The following is an 18,817-nucleotide window of genomic DNA, read 5'->3' as shown; positions in this document are numbered from 1 at the left end:
TCTTTTTAAGGTACATACATCCCATCTCACTCATGAAGTTCTTACCACTCTGATGGCGGAAGTTACTGCCATTATGAACTCAAGGCCATTGGTCCCAATATCATCCGACCCTGAAGCACCAACAGTCCTTACTCCATCGATGTTGTTGACGCAGAAGATGGAAACACTGCCTGCACCTGAAGGGGACTTTGATGTTAATGACCTCTCCAATAAACATTGGAAAAAGATTCAAGGCCTCGCTGATGTATTCTGGAGAAGATGGAGACAGGAATACCTGGCGACGCTTCAACCCAGACGAAAGGGGTATTTTGAGAAGCACAGTTTGCAAGAGGGAGATGTCGTCTTGCTGAAAGACTCACAAGCTAAACCAACAGAATGGCCCACGGGACTTGTTGTAAAGACTATACCTAGCCAGGATGGCAGAGTCCGCAAGGTTGAGGTGAAAGTTGTCAAACAAGGGACCCGAAAAGTGTATCTGAGGCCCATCTTGGAGATAATCTTTCTCTTTCATGAAGACATTGTATAGTGGTATATAGTATTATACCAGGTGGGGAATGTGCTGCCCTCTAGGGGCATCTAATGTCATAACAGTTCTGTATGTTTTTAGGCTGTGCCTTTTAGGTTTGATTTTGGACTTTCACAGCCACGGTAGTTTAGTTCTGAGTGAAGCAGGAGGACACAGCATGGCACACTGGAGTCAGCTTGAGATAGAAGTTTAATTTCACTTTTACAGAGTTAGGAAAATATATCAGGGTTGCCAACTTTGGGTTCCTGGCTGGAGTGAGATTTTGTTCATTATACATACGCGCACTCAATGATGGCGACATATTTGGACTCACCAATAATACTGGACAATACTAATAAGGTAATAATACAAACTCAGAAATAATTTTTAGTAACTGATGAAACCAACTATTCTCAGAGGAAAATGAGGTCAGTAAAACACCGACACTTGAGAGGTGGAGGGGTCTGCTACTTATAGACAAGTTTAAAATGGTGCTTTTCTTCTGTTTCTACTCAGTTTATTCATCACGAAACAGAAGAAATTTTGCCGACACATGAAAATCAACCAATTAAGATTTTTCTTGTTTGATTAAAAATGTCCTCGCCAAAACTACATAGTGCTCCTTTAAAGGGCTATTTCACAGTTCCACCCTGTAACAGTTAGACCAGTGGTACTCAACCTTATTCTACCAATGAGCCACATTGTCTAAAAAATACTTTAGCCGGAGCCACAATACAAACCAGGAATGTAAGTTAGAAAATAGATCAGTTAATCTGTAGTTGAAATGAAATAAAACAGTGGATTGGTGGATAATTATGAGGTTAATGTCTGTATAATGTCAGAAGAACCAATATTTCACTGATAATGATCATATATTTATTTTATCACTGACATCAGACTAAAATCTTGTATCTCAATTTTTCACATTAAAATTTGTTTCTATAAATCATATTTATATCATTTTTATAAATTATAAACTTTTCATCCCCTGAAAAGATTTTTTAAGATATTAGAATGAGCTGAATTTGAACTCTGAGATGCTTTTCAAAGAAAATCATGAATTGTAGTTGGCTATTTTTGGGTATTTATATCTCACATTGGGGCATTTACTGGAGTTCTGTGGCTTTATGAACATAAAAGAGAAGCTTTCTCATTTTTTTTCCACTCATTATCAGTTCTTTAGCTAAAGTGGGAGGGGCCTCATTTTGGTCTTTGCCCTGGGCCTCCAAATAACTAAAACAAGCCCTGCCTCACACCTGCAGCTCTCCAGACACATCCTTTCACCCTGCCTCATTTTGGAGCTTTAGTTTTATATTTCCGCTCCTTTGACAACATTTGTTATCATTGGTGCGTTAAAGATCATATAAAACACCCACGTTTGAACAACTTTAACTAGATATGACGTTATCTCCACGTGTGATACGTGTGTTATGCTCGTTGATGACGCGCATCGGTATAATAGTCAAAAGATCTGGGTGTGAGAGAGCATCGGCAGGAAGTGGCTGGAAGATGCAGCACCGGCGGACTTCCTCTGCTCTCTCCTCTTACCCACGCTCCTCCGTCGAGCGCATCCGACGGTAATAAAATACATAGTTAAAATAAAGTTAAAGACTGTAACATGAGTAACTTGAGAGCACCAAAGCATTCATTTGATTCTAGCGTGAGAAAAGTTTGAGTGGCGTGTGAGCGTGAGACAGGAGGTGAAAGCGTGAGTCACACGCCAGAAGCGTGAGAGTTGGCAACCCTGATATATGCCTGTAAGTATGACTGTTTTGGACTTACTTTGAGATTGCATATGGACTTAAGTTTCCGTTTTTATTGCTAATAAATAACCGCGATCGCGGCGCTAATTTTCGTTAGCTTGTAAATAGGATTTCCCATTATGTGTTAGCATTAAGCTAATAGACCCTTTTTTTTTTACTTTGCGTTAAATGAGTGCAGATGTCATGCTGGTTTGCCTAGCGTCATGTTGGGACGTGCTGTACAGTTTGGTTTGGGGAAGGTGTTGATTTGAGTCTGTATAGTGACAGAGTATGTTGTCTTTTATTTTACAGTTTTACAGAAGAAAAGAAAGAAATTGCCTTTGTGTTTGAAGTCTGAATAAACGGCCAAATCAGGAAGAAATGGTCTCTCATTCACAAAGAACTGTTTAGCTATCTGCCGAACTAAACTGGAACGTTTAGGGAGGGCAGATTAAATGGAGTTTCTTAAATCTAAAAAGTGGTTGTTCTCAGCAATTTCTGTTGGAGGTGATGGCTTATAGTAACCTATGTTAAACTTTGTTGGTAGAACAGAATCCCACGCATTTATCAAATTACATTATCTGTATCGTCTTAGCCTTTGCTGAATGCATGTCTGTTACTACACTTATGTTCTTACATTAGTATGAATGTATGTATATGCCTTTATGTTATGGAGTTGTATGCATAGATACACACCATATGTGATTATATGTATGTCTTTGCTTAAGTGTTTATTGATTGTTATATTTTATTTTACTCATTTTGCACCTGTAAGGAATTAATGCATTTGTCAGACTGTTCATTATTTTCGTAATACCTTGTTTGTCACAATGAGATAACCCCAATAAAAAAAAAAAAACATTATTTTTACTTTTTTTTATATTTTCAATATCCTTCTTCTGATCTTTTGAACTCACAGATTTGAGCCTTTAAATTTGTTATTTTTACTTTTTTGAATTTCCAAATGATTTATCATCAGTACAGTTCTGGTTAAATGTAGACCTTGTTAGGCCCTCAGGTTAGTCCTGAATCCAGAATCTGGCCCCTGCTGTGATTGAGTTTGACACCCCTGGTATAAGCGTCCTAAAGGTGAGTGATGAGGTGAGTCCTGAGCTCAGATCAGAGATCAGAACTTATGGAGTCAGGACTGACAATTACAGACGCTCAAACCGGGATTCAGAGCTTTTTATGTTTCAGAGGATTATCAAATAAATTCTTCAACTTTAATGATTCATCCACTGCAGTTTCTGTGAGACTAGAGCCAGAGCTGCTAGCTTAGCTTCACTGAAATAAAGGCATCATAGTAAACTACATAACTATTCAAATAAAAAGAAATGTTATCTTAAGAAACTTTACAAATAGGGCAGGTTCAGACCACACTCTGTCCCAACATGAATCTGTCATGAGAACAGGACTGAGAGTGTGTTCTGTCTTCACACATATCTCAGCATTAAAGGAAATAAGGAGAAACACTAGAGTTTAGAAAGAAGTCATCAATTATTGGACTAAACTGGCAAATAAGAGCGTTAATGCTCACCAGCAGCTTGGGCCAGAGCGATCAGGACACAGATGAGCAGAGAAACGGTCAGCAGCTTCATGGTGTAAAGATGAAAACCAAAACCTTTGAAAACAAACACACACATATTAGGAATGCACAGCGTTGGATTTTTCCAATATCTGATATTTACAAAATCATTTTAGGCCACATGTTGTTCAGACCTCAAACTTCTTTAAAGTTTTAAAAGAATAAATCAACAAATTTGGGTGACTTAAAACAGTAAGTGTAAAAATGATGACGACCTCAGCTGTAGTCTGTTTGTCCGGCCTAAATCTTCACTAACCTTTCCCTTCATATAGACCAGTGTTATTTAACCCTGCTTAACCAAAGAGCCAAATTGTTGAAAAATACCTTTGCAAGAGCCACAATCTAAGTGGTGAAAAGTGGCAAAAATGGCTTCAAGTAGCAATGAAACTAAGTTAAAGATGGCAAAAATTGGTCAAATAGCAGCAAAAATGGATGAAAGGGGGCAAAAATGTGGAGAAAAAGTGGGAAAAGAGTCAGAAAGTAGCAGAAATTGTCAAGAAGTTAAAAAATATGAATGACAGGTGGCAAAAAAAGTGAAAAGTGACTAAAATGGGGACAAAGCAGTCAAGAGTGGCAAAAATGGGCAAAAAATAGGAAACAAGTGGTATGTATTGGCAAGAGGCAGCTTAAATGGGCAAAAAGTGGCAACAAAGTAATAAAGGGGCAACAATGGGATACAAGTTGCAAAAGAGGAGGCAAGAATGGGGAAAAAAGGAAACAAGTGATATTTAATCATTTTTAATCACCCAACCTGTAATATACTCAACCTGTACATAACTGTTTGTAAATACTATTTATCATTTGTAAGTTGACGTCCTTATATTCAATATTTTTGTATTTATTAGTGCTCTTGCAACACTACTCTTATTTGTACTCTATTTCTATGTGTTTCTGTCGCCAATGGCTTGCTTTGTCTAAGATATTTTTTGCTGCTGTAAATTGGAATTTCCCCTTGTGGAACTAAAAAAGGAATATCTTATCTATGGCAAAATATAGCTTAAATGGGCAAAAAGTGGCAAAACTGATTGTGAGAAAAGGCAGAACTTGGAAATAAGTGGCAAAAATGGCCCAAAAATGGGCAAAAAGTAGGGAAAATGTGCTATTTAATGAGAAAAAGTAGCTTAAATGGGTGGAAAGTGGCCAAAAAATTGTAAAAAGGGGCAAGAAAGATTCCCTTTTTAAAGGTTTTCTGGGGAAATAATATTTCAAATTAAGACATGAAAGAGCCACATGTGGCTCCAGAGCCACACATTAGGTCACTGTCACTTCTCAGACAACAATAATCTATCTATCTATCTATCTATCTATCTATCTATCTATCCATCTATCCATCTATCCATCTATCCATCCATCCATCCATCCATCCATCCATCCATCTATCCATCCATCCATCTATCCATCCATCCATCCATCTATCCATCCATCCATCCATCCATCCATCTATCCGTCTGTCCGTCCGTCCGTCCGTCCGTCCGTCCATCCATCCATCCGTCTGTCTGTCCGTCCGTCTGTAAAAAAGAGGAAGATGAACCAAACCTGCAGCAGAATGATCCTCTCAGCTGTTCAGTGTGGAGCTGATGAAGTCCACAGTCCGGTCCTTAAATGCACCTCAGTGATGAAACGTGACAGCGAGGCCACACCAGCAACACGCCCAGAGCAAATATTTCTCCTACAGCAAGACAGTAAAAACAAGCCTTAATCTTTTCCAGCTCAGCAGCTTGGCTCACAGTCACATGACATTAGTGTGGAGAAGAAGAAAAAGACAAGAAGCACCAATTTCAAGTTTTTTTAAATAAAATCTGTAACTACATGTACAGTTTTTGGATCATGTGACTGCCCCTTCAGAAAGAAGAAAAGGCCAGAAAAAAGTCCTTTTCCCCTATAAAATTATTTGTTCTGTGTGTTTTTTTTTCCTCATGTAAGGTCACACTCAGACAAGACAAATTCAAGCTATTGAGCATGTTATGGCTTTTACAGCAAAATCTGATGCTCCTTTACCACCACTGAGAACAGCAGACACCAGATGACCTTAAATCCACCGCAGAGAACGACCAGAAGGGCAACCAGGACAAAGTTTGGGGCAGTTTTCCGTTAAGGCTAAACAGTTATGGAGAGAGGAGGGATGATTGAGGGAATGTGGTTTGGCAGAAAAATAAATCTGAGTATCATCAGCATAGCAACGTAAGAAACATCCTCAAACTGGCTAAAAAGACCGCCCAACGACAACATGTAGAGTAAAAACAGGAATGGTCCAAAGACCGAACCCTGGGGAAATCCACATACCAGAGGAGCTGAGAAAGAAACATGATTATCTACACAGCAGGGATGTCATTAGGCTGGTGGTGGTGGTGCTGAACCATCCAGGTGCTTTTTGGCAAAAGCACCAAGAGTGTTGAGAGCGTCTGGTCTGTTTTAAGAAATGAGAAGGATTTTTGGTGGCACTGAGTATTTATATGGGAAAGGAATGTAGTTGTGAAGCATGAGTGAACTAACATGACAGATGTCGTCAAGTTCTGATAAAACTTAGGCTTCAGCAGCATCCACGCTAACCTCTTCCTCCATAAATACACCAGCTCTTGCTGCTGCTTGTTTACGTCACGACTCTGCTGCACCTGAAAGTACTGCCCCTCATTGCTGATTGGTCCTGTCACTTTCTAACTGGGCTCAAACAGTTCAGATGGGAGCTTTACAAGATGGATTCGCCAGTGAAAAACAAGGAAACTGGCGTATCCATCTGCTTTGCAAGGTTATGAGTGAACAGTTTTGGGAGAGATATGAGCTTTTGCAAGTGATCTATGGCGTTGTGCTGAACTGTAAGACTGTTTTGCCAAATGATCTTAGAGTTTTGAGAAAGTAATTTCTGTTTCAAGAAATGAGCCAAACCAGTGGAGAAAAACTGTAATAAAGCCACAGAACTACAGTAAATGTCCCAGTGTGAGGGATAAATACCCAAATAACCAACCATAATTCATCAGCTCTTTGAAAAGCATCTCAGAGCTCAAACTAATATTTTAACACATTATTAGACCAGGTGGAACTTGCATGGGAAAAAAAGGCTTATTATCAGTAACATATCCTTTCCTCTAACACTAGACATTATTATGTGACCTATTGTATCCTATTTAACTACACAATAATCCAACAATTCACTGTTTTATTTTATTTCAACTATGGATCAGCTGATCTGTGGATCTTCTTACATCCCTGGTTTTGGATCGTGGCTCTGGCTAAAGTATTTTTAGACAATATGAGTCTTTGTTAGACTAAGGTTGAGTTCCACTGGTGTAGACTGTCTTCAGACACAGAAATATCAGTGGCAGGCAGAAATAAACTAGTTTGATTTGGAAAGCAAGGACAGCCTGATAGAAGAAAGAGAGCAGTTATAAACTATATATTTATAGATATAATACACATTTATATTTTACTAAATGCATTAATTGATCTGATTAAACCCTTTTTACCACTTTGTATGCCTGTTTTTGCCACTCTAACCCTTTTATGACAGTTTTTCCTTGTTTTTTGCTACTTTAATTGAATTTTTGCCACTTTTAACCCATTTCAGTGGTTTTTAAAATCACATTCCACCACCTTTTCCACCATTTTTGGGTCATTTTTAACCCATTTTATTTCTGATTTTACAGTTTTTCTCCATTGGTTTGGCTCATTTCTTGAAACAGAAATTACGTTTCAAAACTCTAAGATCATTTGGGAAACAGTCTTACAGTTCAGCACAACGCCATAGATCACTTGCAAAAGCTCATATCTCTCCCAAAACTGTTCACTCATGCTTCAAAGCTAAATTCCTTTCCCATATAAATACTCAGCCACCAAAAATGCAAAAATCCTTCTCATTTCTTAAAACAGACCAGACGTTCTCAACACTCTTGGTGCTTTTACCAAAATAACCTGGATGGTTCAGCACCACACCACGGCTGACACCTGCAAAAGCTCATATCTCTCCCAAAACTGTTCACTCATTTGTCAAAACTAAATTCTATTCTTATATAAAGAGTCAGTGCCCCCAAAATGCATTGTCTCTGTGGCACTGTGTAAGCACTGCAAGTCAAAATGTTTTGATGTTTGGTCACTATGGCAGATGACCATTGAAATATCCCTCATGTCCACCTCTCAGTCTTAGCCCAGTCCTTCACTGACAGTGGTTACTGTGCTTTTTTTTTCTGGCTAACAGAATACAATTGTGTATGAAAGTCCATATATATATATATATATATATATATATATATATGACAATTGAACAGACTATTGTGCATGTGATGACTTATACAATGAAATGGTGCTGACATGTTTTGGAGAGAAGAACCATTAGACTGAGAAGTCAACAATCAGTTTAAATCAACAAGATCTATTCATTTGGAAATTGTCCTAAATGCAGGCTATCTGTACTTAATCATTTGGAAGGATGTACTGAGATATTGAGACATGTACTAAGACATTTGCAACAACATGTACTAAGACATTTGCAACAACATGTACTAAGACATTTGCAACATGTACTAAGACATTTGCAACAACATGTACTAAGACGTTTGCAACATGGTCTAAGACATTTGCAACAACATGTACTAAGACATTTGCAACAACATGTACTGAGACATTTGCAACAACATGTACTAAGACATTTGCAACAACATGTACTAAGACATTTGCAACATGTACTAAGACATTTGCAACATGTACTAAGACATTTGCAACAACATGTACTAAGACATTTGCAACATGTACTGAGACATTTGCAACAACATGTACTAAGACATTTGCAACATGTTTTAAGACATTTGCAACCACATGTACGAAGACATTTGCAACATGTTTTAAGACATTTGCAACCACATGTACTGAGATATTTGCAACCACATGTACTAAGACATTTGCAACAACATGTACTGAGACATTTGCAACAACATGTATTAAGACATTTGCAACAACAGGTACTAAGACATTAGCAAAAACATGTACTAAGATATTTGCAACAACATGTACTAAGACATTTGCAACAACATGTACTAAGACATTTGCAACAACATGTACTAAGACATTTGCAACAACATGTACTAAGATATTTGCAACATGTACTGAGACATTTGCAACATGTTTTAAGACATTTGCAACAACATGTACTAAGACATTTGCAACAACATGTACTAAGACATTTGCAACATGTATTGAGACATTTGCAAAAACATGTACTAAGACATTTGCAACAACATGTACTAAGACATTTGCAACATGTACTGAGACATTTGCAACATGTTTTAAGACATTTGCAACATGTACTGAGACATTTGCAACATGTTTTAAGACATTTGCAACCACATGTACTAAGACATTTGCAACCACATGTACTAAGACTTTTGCAACAACACGTACTAAGACATTTGCAACAACATGTACTAAGACATTTGCAACAACATGTACTAAGACATTTGCAACATATACTGAGACATTTGCAACAACATGTACTAAGACATTTGCAACAACATGTACTGAGACATTTGCAACAACATGTACTAAGACATTTGCAACAACATGTACTAAGACATTTGCAACATGTACTAAGACATTTGCAACATGTTTTAAGACATTTGTAACCACATGTACTGAGACATTTGCAACAACATGTACTAAGACATTTGCAACAACATGTACTAAGACATTTGCAACAACATGTACTTAGACATTTGCAACAACATGTACTAAGACATTTGCAACATGTACTGAGACATTTGCAACAACATGTACTAAGACATTTGCAACAACATGTACTAAGACATAGCAAAAACATGTACTTAGACATTTGCAACAACATGTACTAAGACATTTGCAACAACATGTACTAAGATATTTGCAACATGTACTGAGACATTTGCAACATGTTTTAAGAATTTTGCAACAACATGTACTAAGACATTTGTAACAACATGTACTAAGACTTTTGCAACAACATTTACTAAGACATTAGCAAAAACATGTACTAAGATATTTGCAACAAAATGTACTAAGACATTTGCAACAACATGTACTAAGACATTTGCAACATGTTCTGAGACATTTGCAACAACATGTATTAAGATATTTGCAACATGTACTGAGACATTTGCAACAACATGTACTAAGACATTTGCAACAACATGTACTAAGACATTTGCAACAACATGTACTAAGACATTTGCAACAACATGTACTAAGACATTTGCAACAACATGTACTAAGATATTTGCAACATGTACTGAGACATTTGCAACAACATGTACTAAGACATTTGCAACAACATGTACTAAGACATTTGCAACATGTACTAAGACATTTGCAACATGTTTTAAGACATTTGCAACAACATGTACTAAGACATTTGCAACAACATGTACTAAGACATTTGCAACATGTACTAAGACATTTGCAACAACATGTACTAAGACATTTGCAACAACATGTACTAAGACATTTGCAACAACATGTACTAAGATATTTGCAACAACATGTACTAAGACATTTGCAACATGTACTGAGACATTTGCAACAACATGTACTAAGACATTTGCAACAACATGTACTAAGACATTGCAAAAACATGTACTTAGACATTTGCAACAACATGTACTAAGATATTTGCAACCACATGTACTAAGACATTTGCAACATGTTTTAAGAATTTTGCAACAACATGTACTAAGACATTTGTAACAACATGTACTAAGACTTTTGCAACAACATTTACTAAGACATTAGCAAAAACATGTACTAAGATATTTGCAACAAAATGTACTAAGACATTTGCAACAACATGTACTAAGACATTTGCAACAACATGTACTAAGACATTTGCAACAACATGTACTAAGACATTTGCAACATGTACTGAGACATTTGCAACAACATGTACTGAGACATTTGCAACATGTTTTAAGACATTTGCAACATGTACTGAGACATTTGCAACATGTTTTAAGACATTTGCAACAACATGTACTAAGACATTTGCAACAACATGTGCTAAGACATTTGCAACAACATGTACTAAGACATTTGCAACAACATGTACTAAGACATTTGCAACATGTACTGAGACATTTGCAACAACATGTATTAAGATATTTGCAACATGTACTGAGACATTTGCAACAACATGTACTAAGACATTTGCAACAACATGTACTAAGACATTAGCAAAAACATGTACTAAGATATTTGCAACAACATGTACTAAGACATTTGCAACAACATGTACTAAGATATTTGCAACATGTACTGAGACATTTGCAACATGTTTTAAGACATTTGCAACAACATGTACTAAGATATTTGCAACAACATGTGCTAAGACATTTGCAACAACATGTACTAAGACATTTGCAACAACATGTACTAAGACATTTGCAACATGTACTGAGACATTTGCAACAACATGTATTAAGATATTTGCAACATGTACTGAGACATTTGCAACAACATGTACTAAGACATTTGCAACAACATGTACTAAGACATTAGCAAAAACATGTACTAAGATATTTGCAACAACATGTACTAAGACATTTGCAACAACATGTACTAAGACATTTGCAACAACATGTACTAAGATATTTGCAACAACATGTACTAAGACATTTGCAACAACATGTACTAAGACATTTGCAACATGTACTGAGACATTTGCAACAACATGTACTAAGATATTTGCAACAACATGTACTAAGACATTTGCAACAACATGTACTAAGACATTTGCAACAACATGTACTAAGACATTTGCAACAACATGTACTAAGACATTTGCAACAACATGTACTAAGACATTTGCAACAACATGTACTAAGACATTTGCAACAACATGTACTAAGATATTTGCAACATGTACTGAGACATTTGCAACATGTTTTAAGACATTTGCAACAACATGTACTAAGACATTTGCAACAACATGTACTAAGACATTTGCAACATGTACTGAGACATTTGCAACATGTTTTAAGACATTTGCAACCACATGTACTAAGACATTTGCAACATGTACTGAGACATTTGCAACATGTTTTAAGACATTTGCAACAACATGTACTAAGACATTTGCAACAACATGTACTAAGACATTTGCAACAACATGTACTAAGACATTTGCAACAACATGTACTAAGACATTTGCAACCACATGTACTAAGACATTTGCAACATGTACTGAGACATTTGCAACAACATGTACTAAGACATTTGCAACAACATGTACTAAGACATTTGCAACCACATGTACTGAGACATTTGCAACATGTACTGAGACATTTGCAACATGTACTTAGACATTTGCAACAACACGTACTAAGACATTTGCAACAACATGTACTAAGACATTTGCAACAACATGTACTAAGACATTTGCAACAACATGTACTAAGACATTTGCAACAACATGTACTAAGACATTTGCAACAACATGTACTGAGACATTTGCAACAACATGTACTAAGACATTTGCAACAACATGTACTAAGACATTTGCAACATGTACTGAGACATTTGCAACCACATGTACTAAGACATTTGCAACAACACGTACTAAGACATTTGCAACAACATGTACTAAGACATTTGCAACAACATGTACTAAGACATTTGCAACAACATGTACTAAGACATTTGCAACAACATGTACTAAGACATTTGCAATTTGATAAAATGAAGGAGAAATTCAATTCTGTTGTGAACAATTGCCAAGTGGTTTGGAGGTTTGTCCATGTTATTTTGAGAATGTAATTTTTATTTCAAGAAATGAGCCAAACCAATTGAGCAAAATTGTAAGAAAAAAAAAAAGAAAAAAAAAAAGGATTTACATTTTAAGATGACTATATACTTATACTACGGCACAAATAATAAAACACTCCCACAGTTTTAGCCTTGATAACAGAGGCTGTTATTCAGCTAAAAAAATGAAATGTGGTTCTCATAGATTAATATAACAATGGACCATCATTTTGCTGACTTCTTGGCCCAGAAAGTTCTCCTCTCCATCCCCCCTTTATGGACAGCCTTGTCTGCACATGACTATTCTTGAATGTTCATGGCTGTGTTAAATCACCTTCAGGTCCAGTGGGGGTCCCCGGTCTCTGGCATCTTTATTTTGGGGGTCGAGGGCTGTAAAGGTTGAGAACCTCTGATATATTCTATCTAGAAATCACACCTGGGGAGGGCCCACTCTCTGGGTTTGTCAGGGTCCCAGAAAATTCTGTGGGCAGGCCTGCTTGTGTGTGTTCAATAGTACTATGTAGAAGCAGATCCCTTCCGTCCATGCCTGGGCCCAGGAATCATACCACACCTGAGCAGTGCACTCACACTGGTCCTACAGATGGGACATTAGTGGTTAAGTGTGGTTGGATAACTGTGGTGTTTGTGTTGTAGCTAGGAATTCTACATTAAAAGACGAGTGAGGAGTCAGAGTGAGTTGAATGCAGCTCTGACGTTAGGTTAAACATCTGTTTCTCCCATAACCGGCCATGTCTCAGTGTTTTTTTTTTTTCCCATAATAGGAGTCAGAGGCCATGTGAGGACAGCCAACCATCATTTAAGTATGATGAACTTATATGTAAAACATAATATACCTACATTTGTGCAACCTAAGTCAACAGTCCTAGCTTTATCACATCTACATGGAAACAGCTCGATATCATCTCACCCATAACTGGTTAATTAATGATGGATTATGTTATTATATGTGATAGCTTTGAACCACAAGCACTGTGGGTAGTTTGAAAATGCCCATGGTGCCTCTGACAGCCACTAAAAACACAAGTGGCTTAAATAAATCAGTGAGCAAACATTTGCTCAGTATTACGGACTCAAAAGCAGAAGGAATACCGGACACTACACCAGTACGACATCCGTGAGAGCCGGTTAGAAAAGTAATACTGTTTGCTGAGTGAAGTGGATCTTTTCAAGCACAGGTGTCAAACTCAAGGCCCGGGGGCCAAATACAGCCTCCAAGATGATTTCATATTTCTGTTCTAACTGGCCCATCAGTCTGAGGTCTGCAGATTTCCTCATGTATAAAAATGTAAACGTATCACTGATGATTTAAGAAATTCTTGTTAAGTCATAAAATCTAAAAATGTAAGGAGTAAAAATATTTAGATAAGAAGTCAGGAATGTGGGAAGAAAAAAAATTTTGTTTCTAATATCACATTTTCAATTTTGCATCTCACAATCAGGATTTAAACTTAGGATTTTGACTTTTGATTTCATACTTTGAGCATTTCAACTCATAATTTTGACCTCTCATATATTTTGAGCTTTAAGTTTCATAAATCTAAATTTGAGTTATATTTTGACCTTTTTAACCAATTATTTTGTATTTTATCTTGTATTTTCAACTCCAAACTTTGACTTCATTATCCCATAGTTTGACCTTTTAGAATCACAATTTAAAATTTTGACTTTTAATTTCATGATACCAAATTTTATTTAAAATTTTGACCTTTTAAACTCATGATTTTGACTTCCTTTCTAATATATTTGCCTTTACAACATTATTTTTCAGTTTCAGTTTCATGTCATATTCGTTTTTCATCGGTGCTACATTTTCTTTCTTCATATTTTATTACCAGTGAAACAAGGATGACAATTTCTGGTCAGAAAGGTGACCCTTTGGCCCTCAGGTTAGTCCTGAATCCAGAATCCGGGCCCTGCTGTGATTGAGTTTAGGGCTGAAACGATTCCTCGAATTATTCAGGTGATTCGAATAAAAAAATTCCTCGAGGCAAATTATCTGCCTCGAGGCTTCGCTTAAATCAGTCACGGATCCATACGCCCGTACTGTAGCCTGGACATCGCGCCGTTTGTTGTACAGCGAGCTGTGTTTCACACGGACGGCTATTTGTGAGGCACAATGTACTTGTTTTCGCTTTTACTATAACCCAACATGCATGATACGAGGCGTGGAAATCACGAAGGAAGAGCAGTTGATGCAGTGATGCTCACAGGCATGCGTCCTGCGTTTTTACGCAGCCACTGCCTGCGGCTGGCAGATATGGCGCTATGCAGGTGCAGATCTCCGAGTTGATCTTACCTGCATGACTCGCTGGAGTGAGACAGCGCTTAGTCTGTGTCTGCAGACGTAAGGGAATTTCATAAACTTCTGGTTTATTGGCCAGACGGTTTCGCGGAACACCGTCAGGCGTCACGATTGGAGTCCTGTTTTGGGGCTCTCTCTCTCTCTCTCTCTCTCTCTCTCTCTCTCTCTTCCGCGAGCGCACGCCATACATTTAATTATAAATGATTTAAAACTCAGCGCACTGGCGTCTTGATTGCAGCGTATTTTTCAAAAAAGTTTCAGCATCCCAAATAATTTTATGACTTCTATTGATAATAAATTGACACCAATTAAATAGAAACACGCTATCGCCACAGACACTGACTGAGACTAAATAGGTCAAAGTTCATCATCATATAGTCAGAATTCAAAAGGTCACAGACGCAGCTTTATTCCTTAAAATGTGTTCTCCATGTCAGTGGATGGTCTTAAAAGGTCAGATTTTTATGGTGGATGAACTCACCAACAAAAATGTGCTAAAATTAAAAGTGAACAATCGACCATATTCCTGTAATCTAAAGCTTCAGCTTTCAGACATCATCAGACCTCTGTGTGAATGATGGAGCTTTATTCTTGCTATAATGTGAAATATTACACACATGTATAAAGTAGAGGATGTTAAAATGATTAAGTGTCCCTTTACTTTAATGACAAATTGGAAAATAAAAATAAACTACAACAGAAGAAATGAAGTGTTGGCACCCAAAATTTCCTGGGAGAGGATCCTTAAAACCCCACACATGGCATAATCTAATGTCATTATTTAACTTCCTTTCCTTGTAACATTAAGAAATTTAAACTGTCCTAAGAACTTCATTGCACTTTGTAAAATATATTTTCTTTAAAGAATAATACCAATTTTTAAGATAGAAGTAGTTCGTTTAAAGGACCCAGCTTCTTTTCTCATCTGTCTAGGACTACTTCTCTTGAAAAAGCCAAAGTGACTGATTAAAAAATGCAACATTTCTTATTAGAGTACTCGATTAATCGTCAGAAGAATCGATAGAGTACTCGACTACAAAAAGAATCTATTACTGCAGCCCTAATTGAGTTTGACACCCCTGATTTAAAGGCATGGAGTAGATTTACACTTGGACTATTCTCTAATAACACTCACTACAGGTGACATGAAATATGACACACTCCAACCACAGAAACTATGAGACTCAACTGAGCAGAACATCCTCTTCACACCAACAATAAAAACAAATGTACCTTTAAGAAATGAACTTTAGTTTTCCTGGGGGGAGGAGCTGACCTTTCATTCATTCTACAGATTAAATTATAATAATATTAATATTAAAGGCACACTCTAGGTTAGCTCACATGAAGGGGAGGAGTTCTCCACCTTTTCAGCCTGCGACCCACAAAATAAAAGTGCCAGAGACCGGGGACCCCCACTGTCCCTGAACGCAGCCATGTACAAGAACAGTCATGTGGAGACAAGGCCGTCCATAAAGGGAAGGTGGATGGGAGGATTTCTGGGGCTCAGCCATGAAGTCAGCAAAATGATGGTCCATTGTTATATTAATCTGTGTGTAAAAACTGTCACTAAATTGAATTAGAGGAGGCCAATTGAATTTCAACTGATGCTAGCTCATCGAACCTCTAGGTGGGGTGCACATTTAAACACATGGATCCAGAAATCAGATTAACCATTTATTGAAGATGAAGATGGAAGGATGGATGAATAGGTGGATGGATGGATGATTTTCTGTACAAACAGATATATCAAATCAAAACATTGCCACGCACATATCACAATTAAATTAAAGCTAACAGGGATCAACTTACATTAATTTATGCATCCAATATGTTACACAAGGAGTGAGGAATTGCTTCAGCTTCCTGCTAAACAAACATAAATTAGTGCACTGTGTCAAATTAGATTATTCTTTCTAAACTTAGGTAGGAAATGTACTCACTCATATGTGTCCTTTAAAGTAGACAAACAATTCTAAGTCTCTAGATCTTCTTTGTGGTTTCAGTGGTCAAACAAACTTCTACCTTTGGTGAAAGTGACAAACATAATTAAAAGGATGCACTTATTTGGTAAACAAAGGAAAAAGTGGAATAATTCAACAAACAAACTTACTTAAGTGCTGTGGCAGCATGGACAGAGCAGGCTCAAGGACAAAGGGAGGCCGATAACCACACCCATCTCTTAAATAACCTCCTGAGGCTCCTCCTCCCTGCTCTGCCATGATTGTATCAGTAGGACTGAGGATTTGAGATTTTTAACACTGTGATAACCACATTTAATTTTTTTAGCTGAATAATAGCCGCTGTTATCAAGGCTAAAACTGTGGGAGTTTTTTTTATTATTTGTGCCGTAGTATATAGTCATCTTAAAAATGTAAATACTTTTTTTTTTTTTTTTTTTACTCTGTGTTCCAAATTATTATGCAAATTAGATTCTCATGTCATAAACATTCAAGGTTTTGTTGTTCAGTTAAACTCATGGATGGTGTTGTGTCTCAGGGCTCTTTGGATCACTGAAATCAATCTCAGACACCTGTGATCATTAGTTTGCCAGGAGAGCCCAATTAAAGGAAAACTATTTAAGAAGGATGTTCCACATTATTAATCAGGCCACAGGTTTCAGCAATATGGGAAAGAAAAAAGATCTCTGCTGCTGAAAAGCCTCAAATAGGGCAATGCCTTGGAAAAAGTATGACAACATGAGATATTTGAGGAAAACTTCAGTGTGGTCATCGTACGGAGAAGAAATTTGTGTCTGATTCAGAGCACAGACGCCTAACCAATGCTCACAAGCAGAAACGGTTGCAGTGGGCCCAGAAATACATGAAGACTCATTTTCAAACAGTCTTGTTTACTGATGAGTGCCGACCCTGGATGGTCCAGATGGAGGAGTAGTGGATGGTTGGTGGATGGCCACCATGTCCCAACAAGGCTGTGAAGTCAGCAAGGAGGGGGCGGAGTCATGAGGAGAGAGCTGGTAGGCCCCTTGAAAGGACTTGAAAATTATACTGACTGTCATTTGCATCAACTGTTAAGGAACAACAAAGAAAAATATCATTAACATCATAATTTGGAACGGGGCGTAGAAATAAACATCCATTGTCTTTTAATTATCCTGTTGACTTTAACAGGGCAGACAGATCTTAAGCACAATTATGCAACTCATAAACCAGTGTTTCCAGTCAGACATGGAAAGGTTGGACCTCCCCAGTCAAGTCATCCCGTCCTCAAACGTCCCCAATCACAGGTGTGCTGGAGCCTATCCCAGCTGTCATTGGGCAAGAGGCTAGGTACACCCTGGACTGGTCACCAGTCAATTACAGGGCTGACATATAGAAACAACCAGGCATGATCACATTCATACCTACGGCCAATTTAGAGTCACCAGTTAACATTATGAACATGTTTTTGGTGGTGGGAGGGTGCCGGAGTACCCGGAGAGCACCAAAGCGTGCACAGAGAGAACATTTATGCTCTGCATAGAAAGGCCCTGACCTGACAGGAAGGGAACCAGGAACTTTCTTGCTGTGGGGCAACAGCACTAACCCCTGCACCACCATGCAGCCCCCAATCAAGTCAGTTCAATATTAAAATTTTCAAAATGTCAATAAAAATGCATTACAAAATGAAAGACTTTTATTTTCACCTGTGAGTTCAATGAGGAAGACTACAAAGAAAATCTGACAGACACAGAAAAAGGTGATAAATGTTTATTGGGTCCTGCAGTACAGGCTCATGTGAATCAGCTTCATTTCAGCTCAACATGCTGCTCAGCTTCAGTCATGTTTAGGCCACAGTAGATTATACACTACAGGAAAGTTGAATTTCATGGCTCATCTTCACCTTCCTCCTCCTCCTCTAAATCCTGCTCCTCCTCCTCCTCTTCTTCTCTGTGCTGGACCGGCTTC

General features: G+C 37.6%; 1 protein-coding gene and 1 long non-coding RNA gene across 2 annotated transcripts in view; both read right to left on the bottom strand.

The window, feature by feature from the left end:
• Positions 1 to 5,427, bottom strand: part of LOC121510223 (collectin-12-like) — a 38,221-nt gene extending 32,794 nt beyond the window's left edge. Inside the window, exons 1-2 of the mRNA XM_041788183.1 lie at positions 5,369 to 5,427; positions 3,785 to 3,868 (exon numbers count right to left, since the gene is read on the bottom strand). Of these exons, the coding sequence (XP_041644117.1) occupies positions 3,785 to 3,845 (61 nt within the window). The 5' untranslated portion in view covers positions 3,846 to 3,868; positions 5,369 to 5,427. The remainder of the gene's footprint in view (positions 1 to 3,784; positions 3,869 to 5,368) is intronic.
• An 11,146-nt stretch (positions 5,428 to 16,573) lies between these two features.
• On the bottom strand, positions 16,574 to 17,146 carry LOC121510387. Its single transcript, XR_005991933.1, has 2 exons — positions 17,023 to 17,146; positions 16,574 to 16,934 (listed from the first exon to the last, which is right to left on the bottom strand). It is a non-coding gene; the product is annotated as an uncharacterized LOC121510387 (long non-coding RNA).
• Positions 17,147 to 18,817: the final 1,671 nt, after the last annotated feature.

This window comes from Cheilinus undulatus, linkage group 5, assembly GCF_018320785.1.
Source record: "Cheilinus undulatus linkage group 5, ASM1832078v1, whole genome shotgun sequence".
Taxonomy (NCBI): domain Eukaryota; kingdom Metazoa; phylum Chordata; class Actinopteri; order Labriformes; family Labridae; genus Cheilinus; species Cheilinus undulatus.
This window is presented reverse-complemented; position numbering and strand designations above follow the sequence as displayed.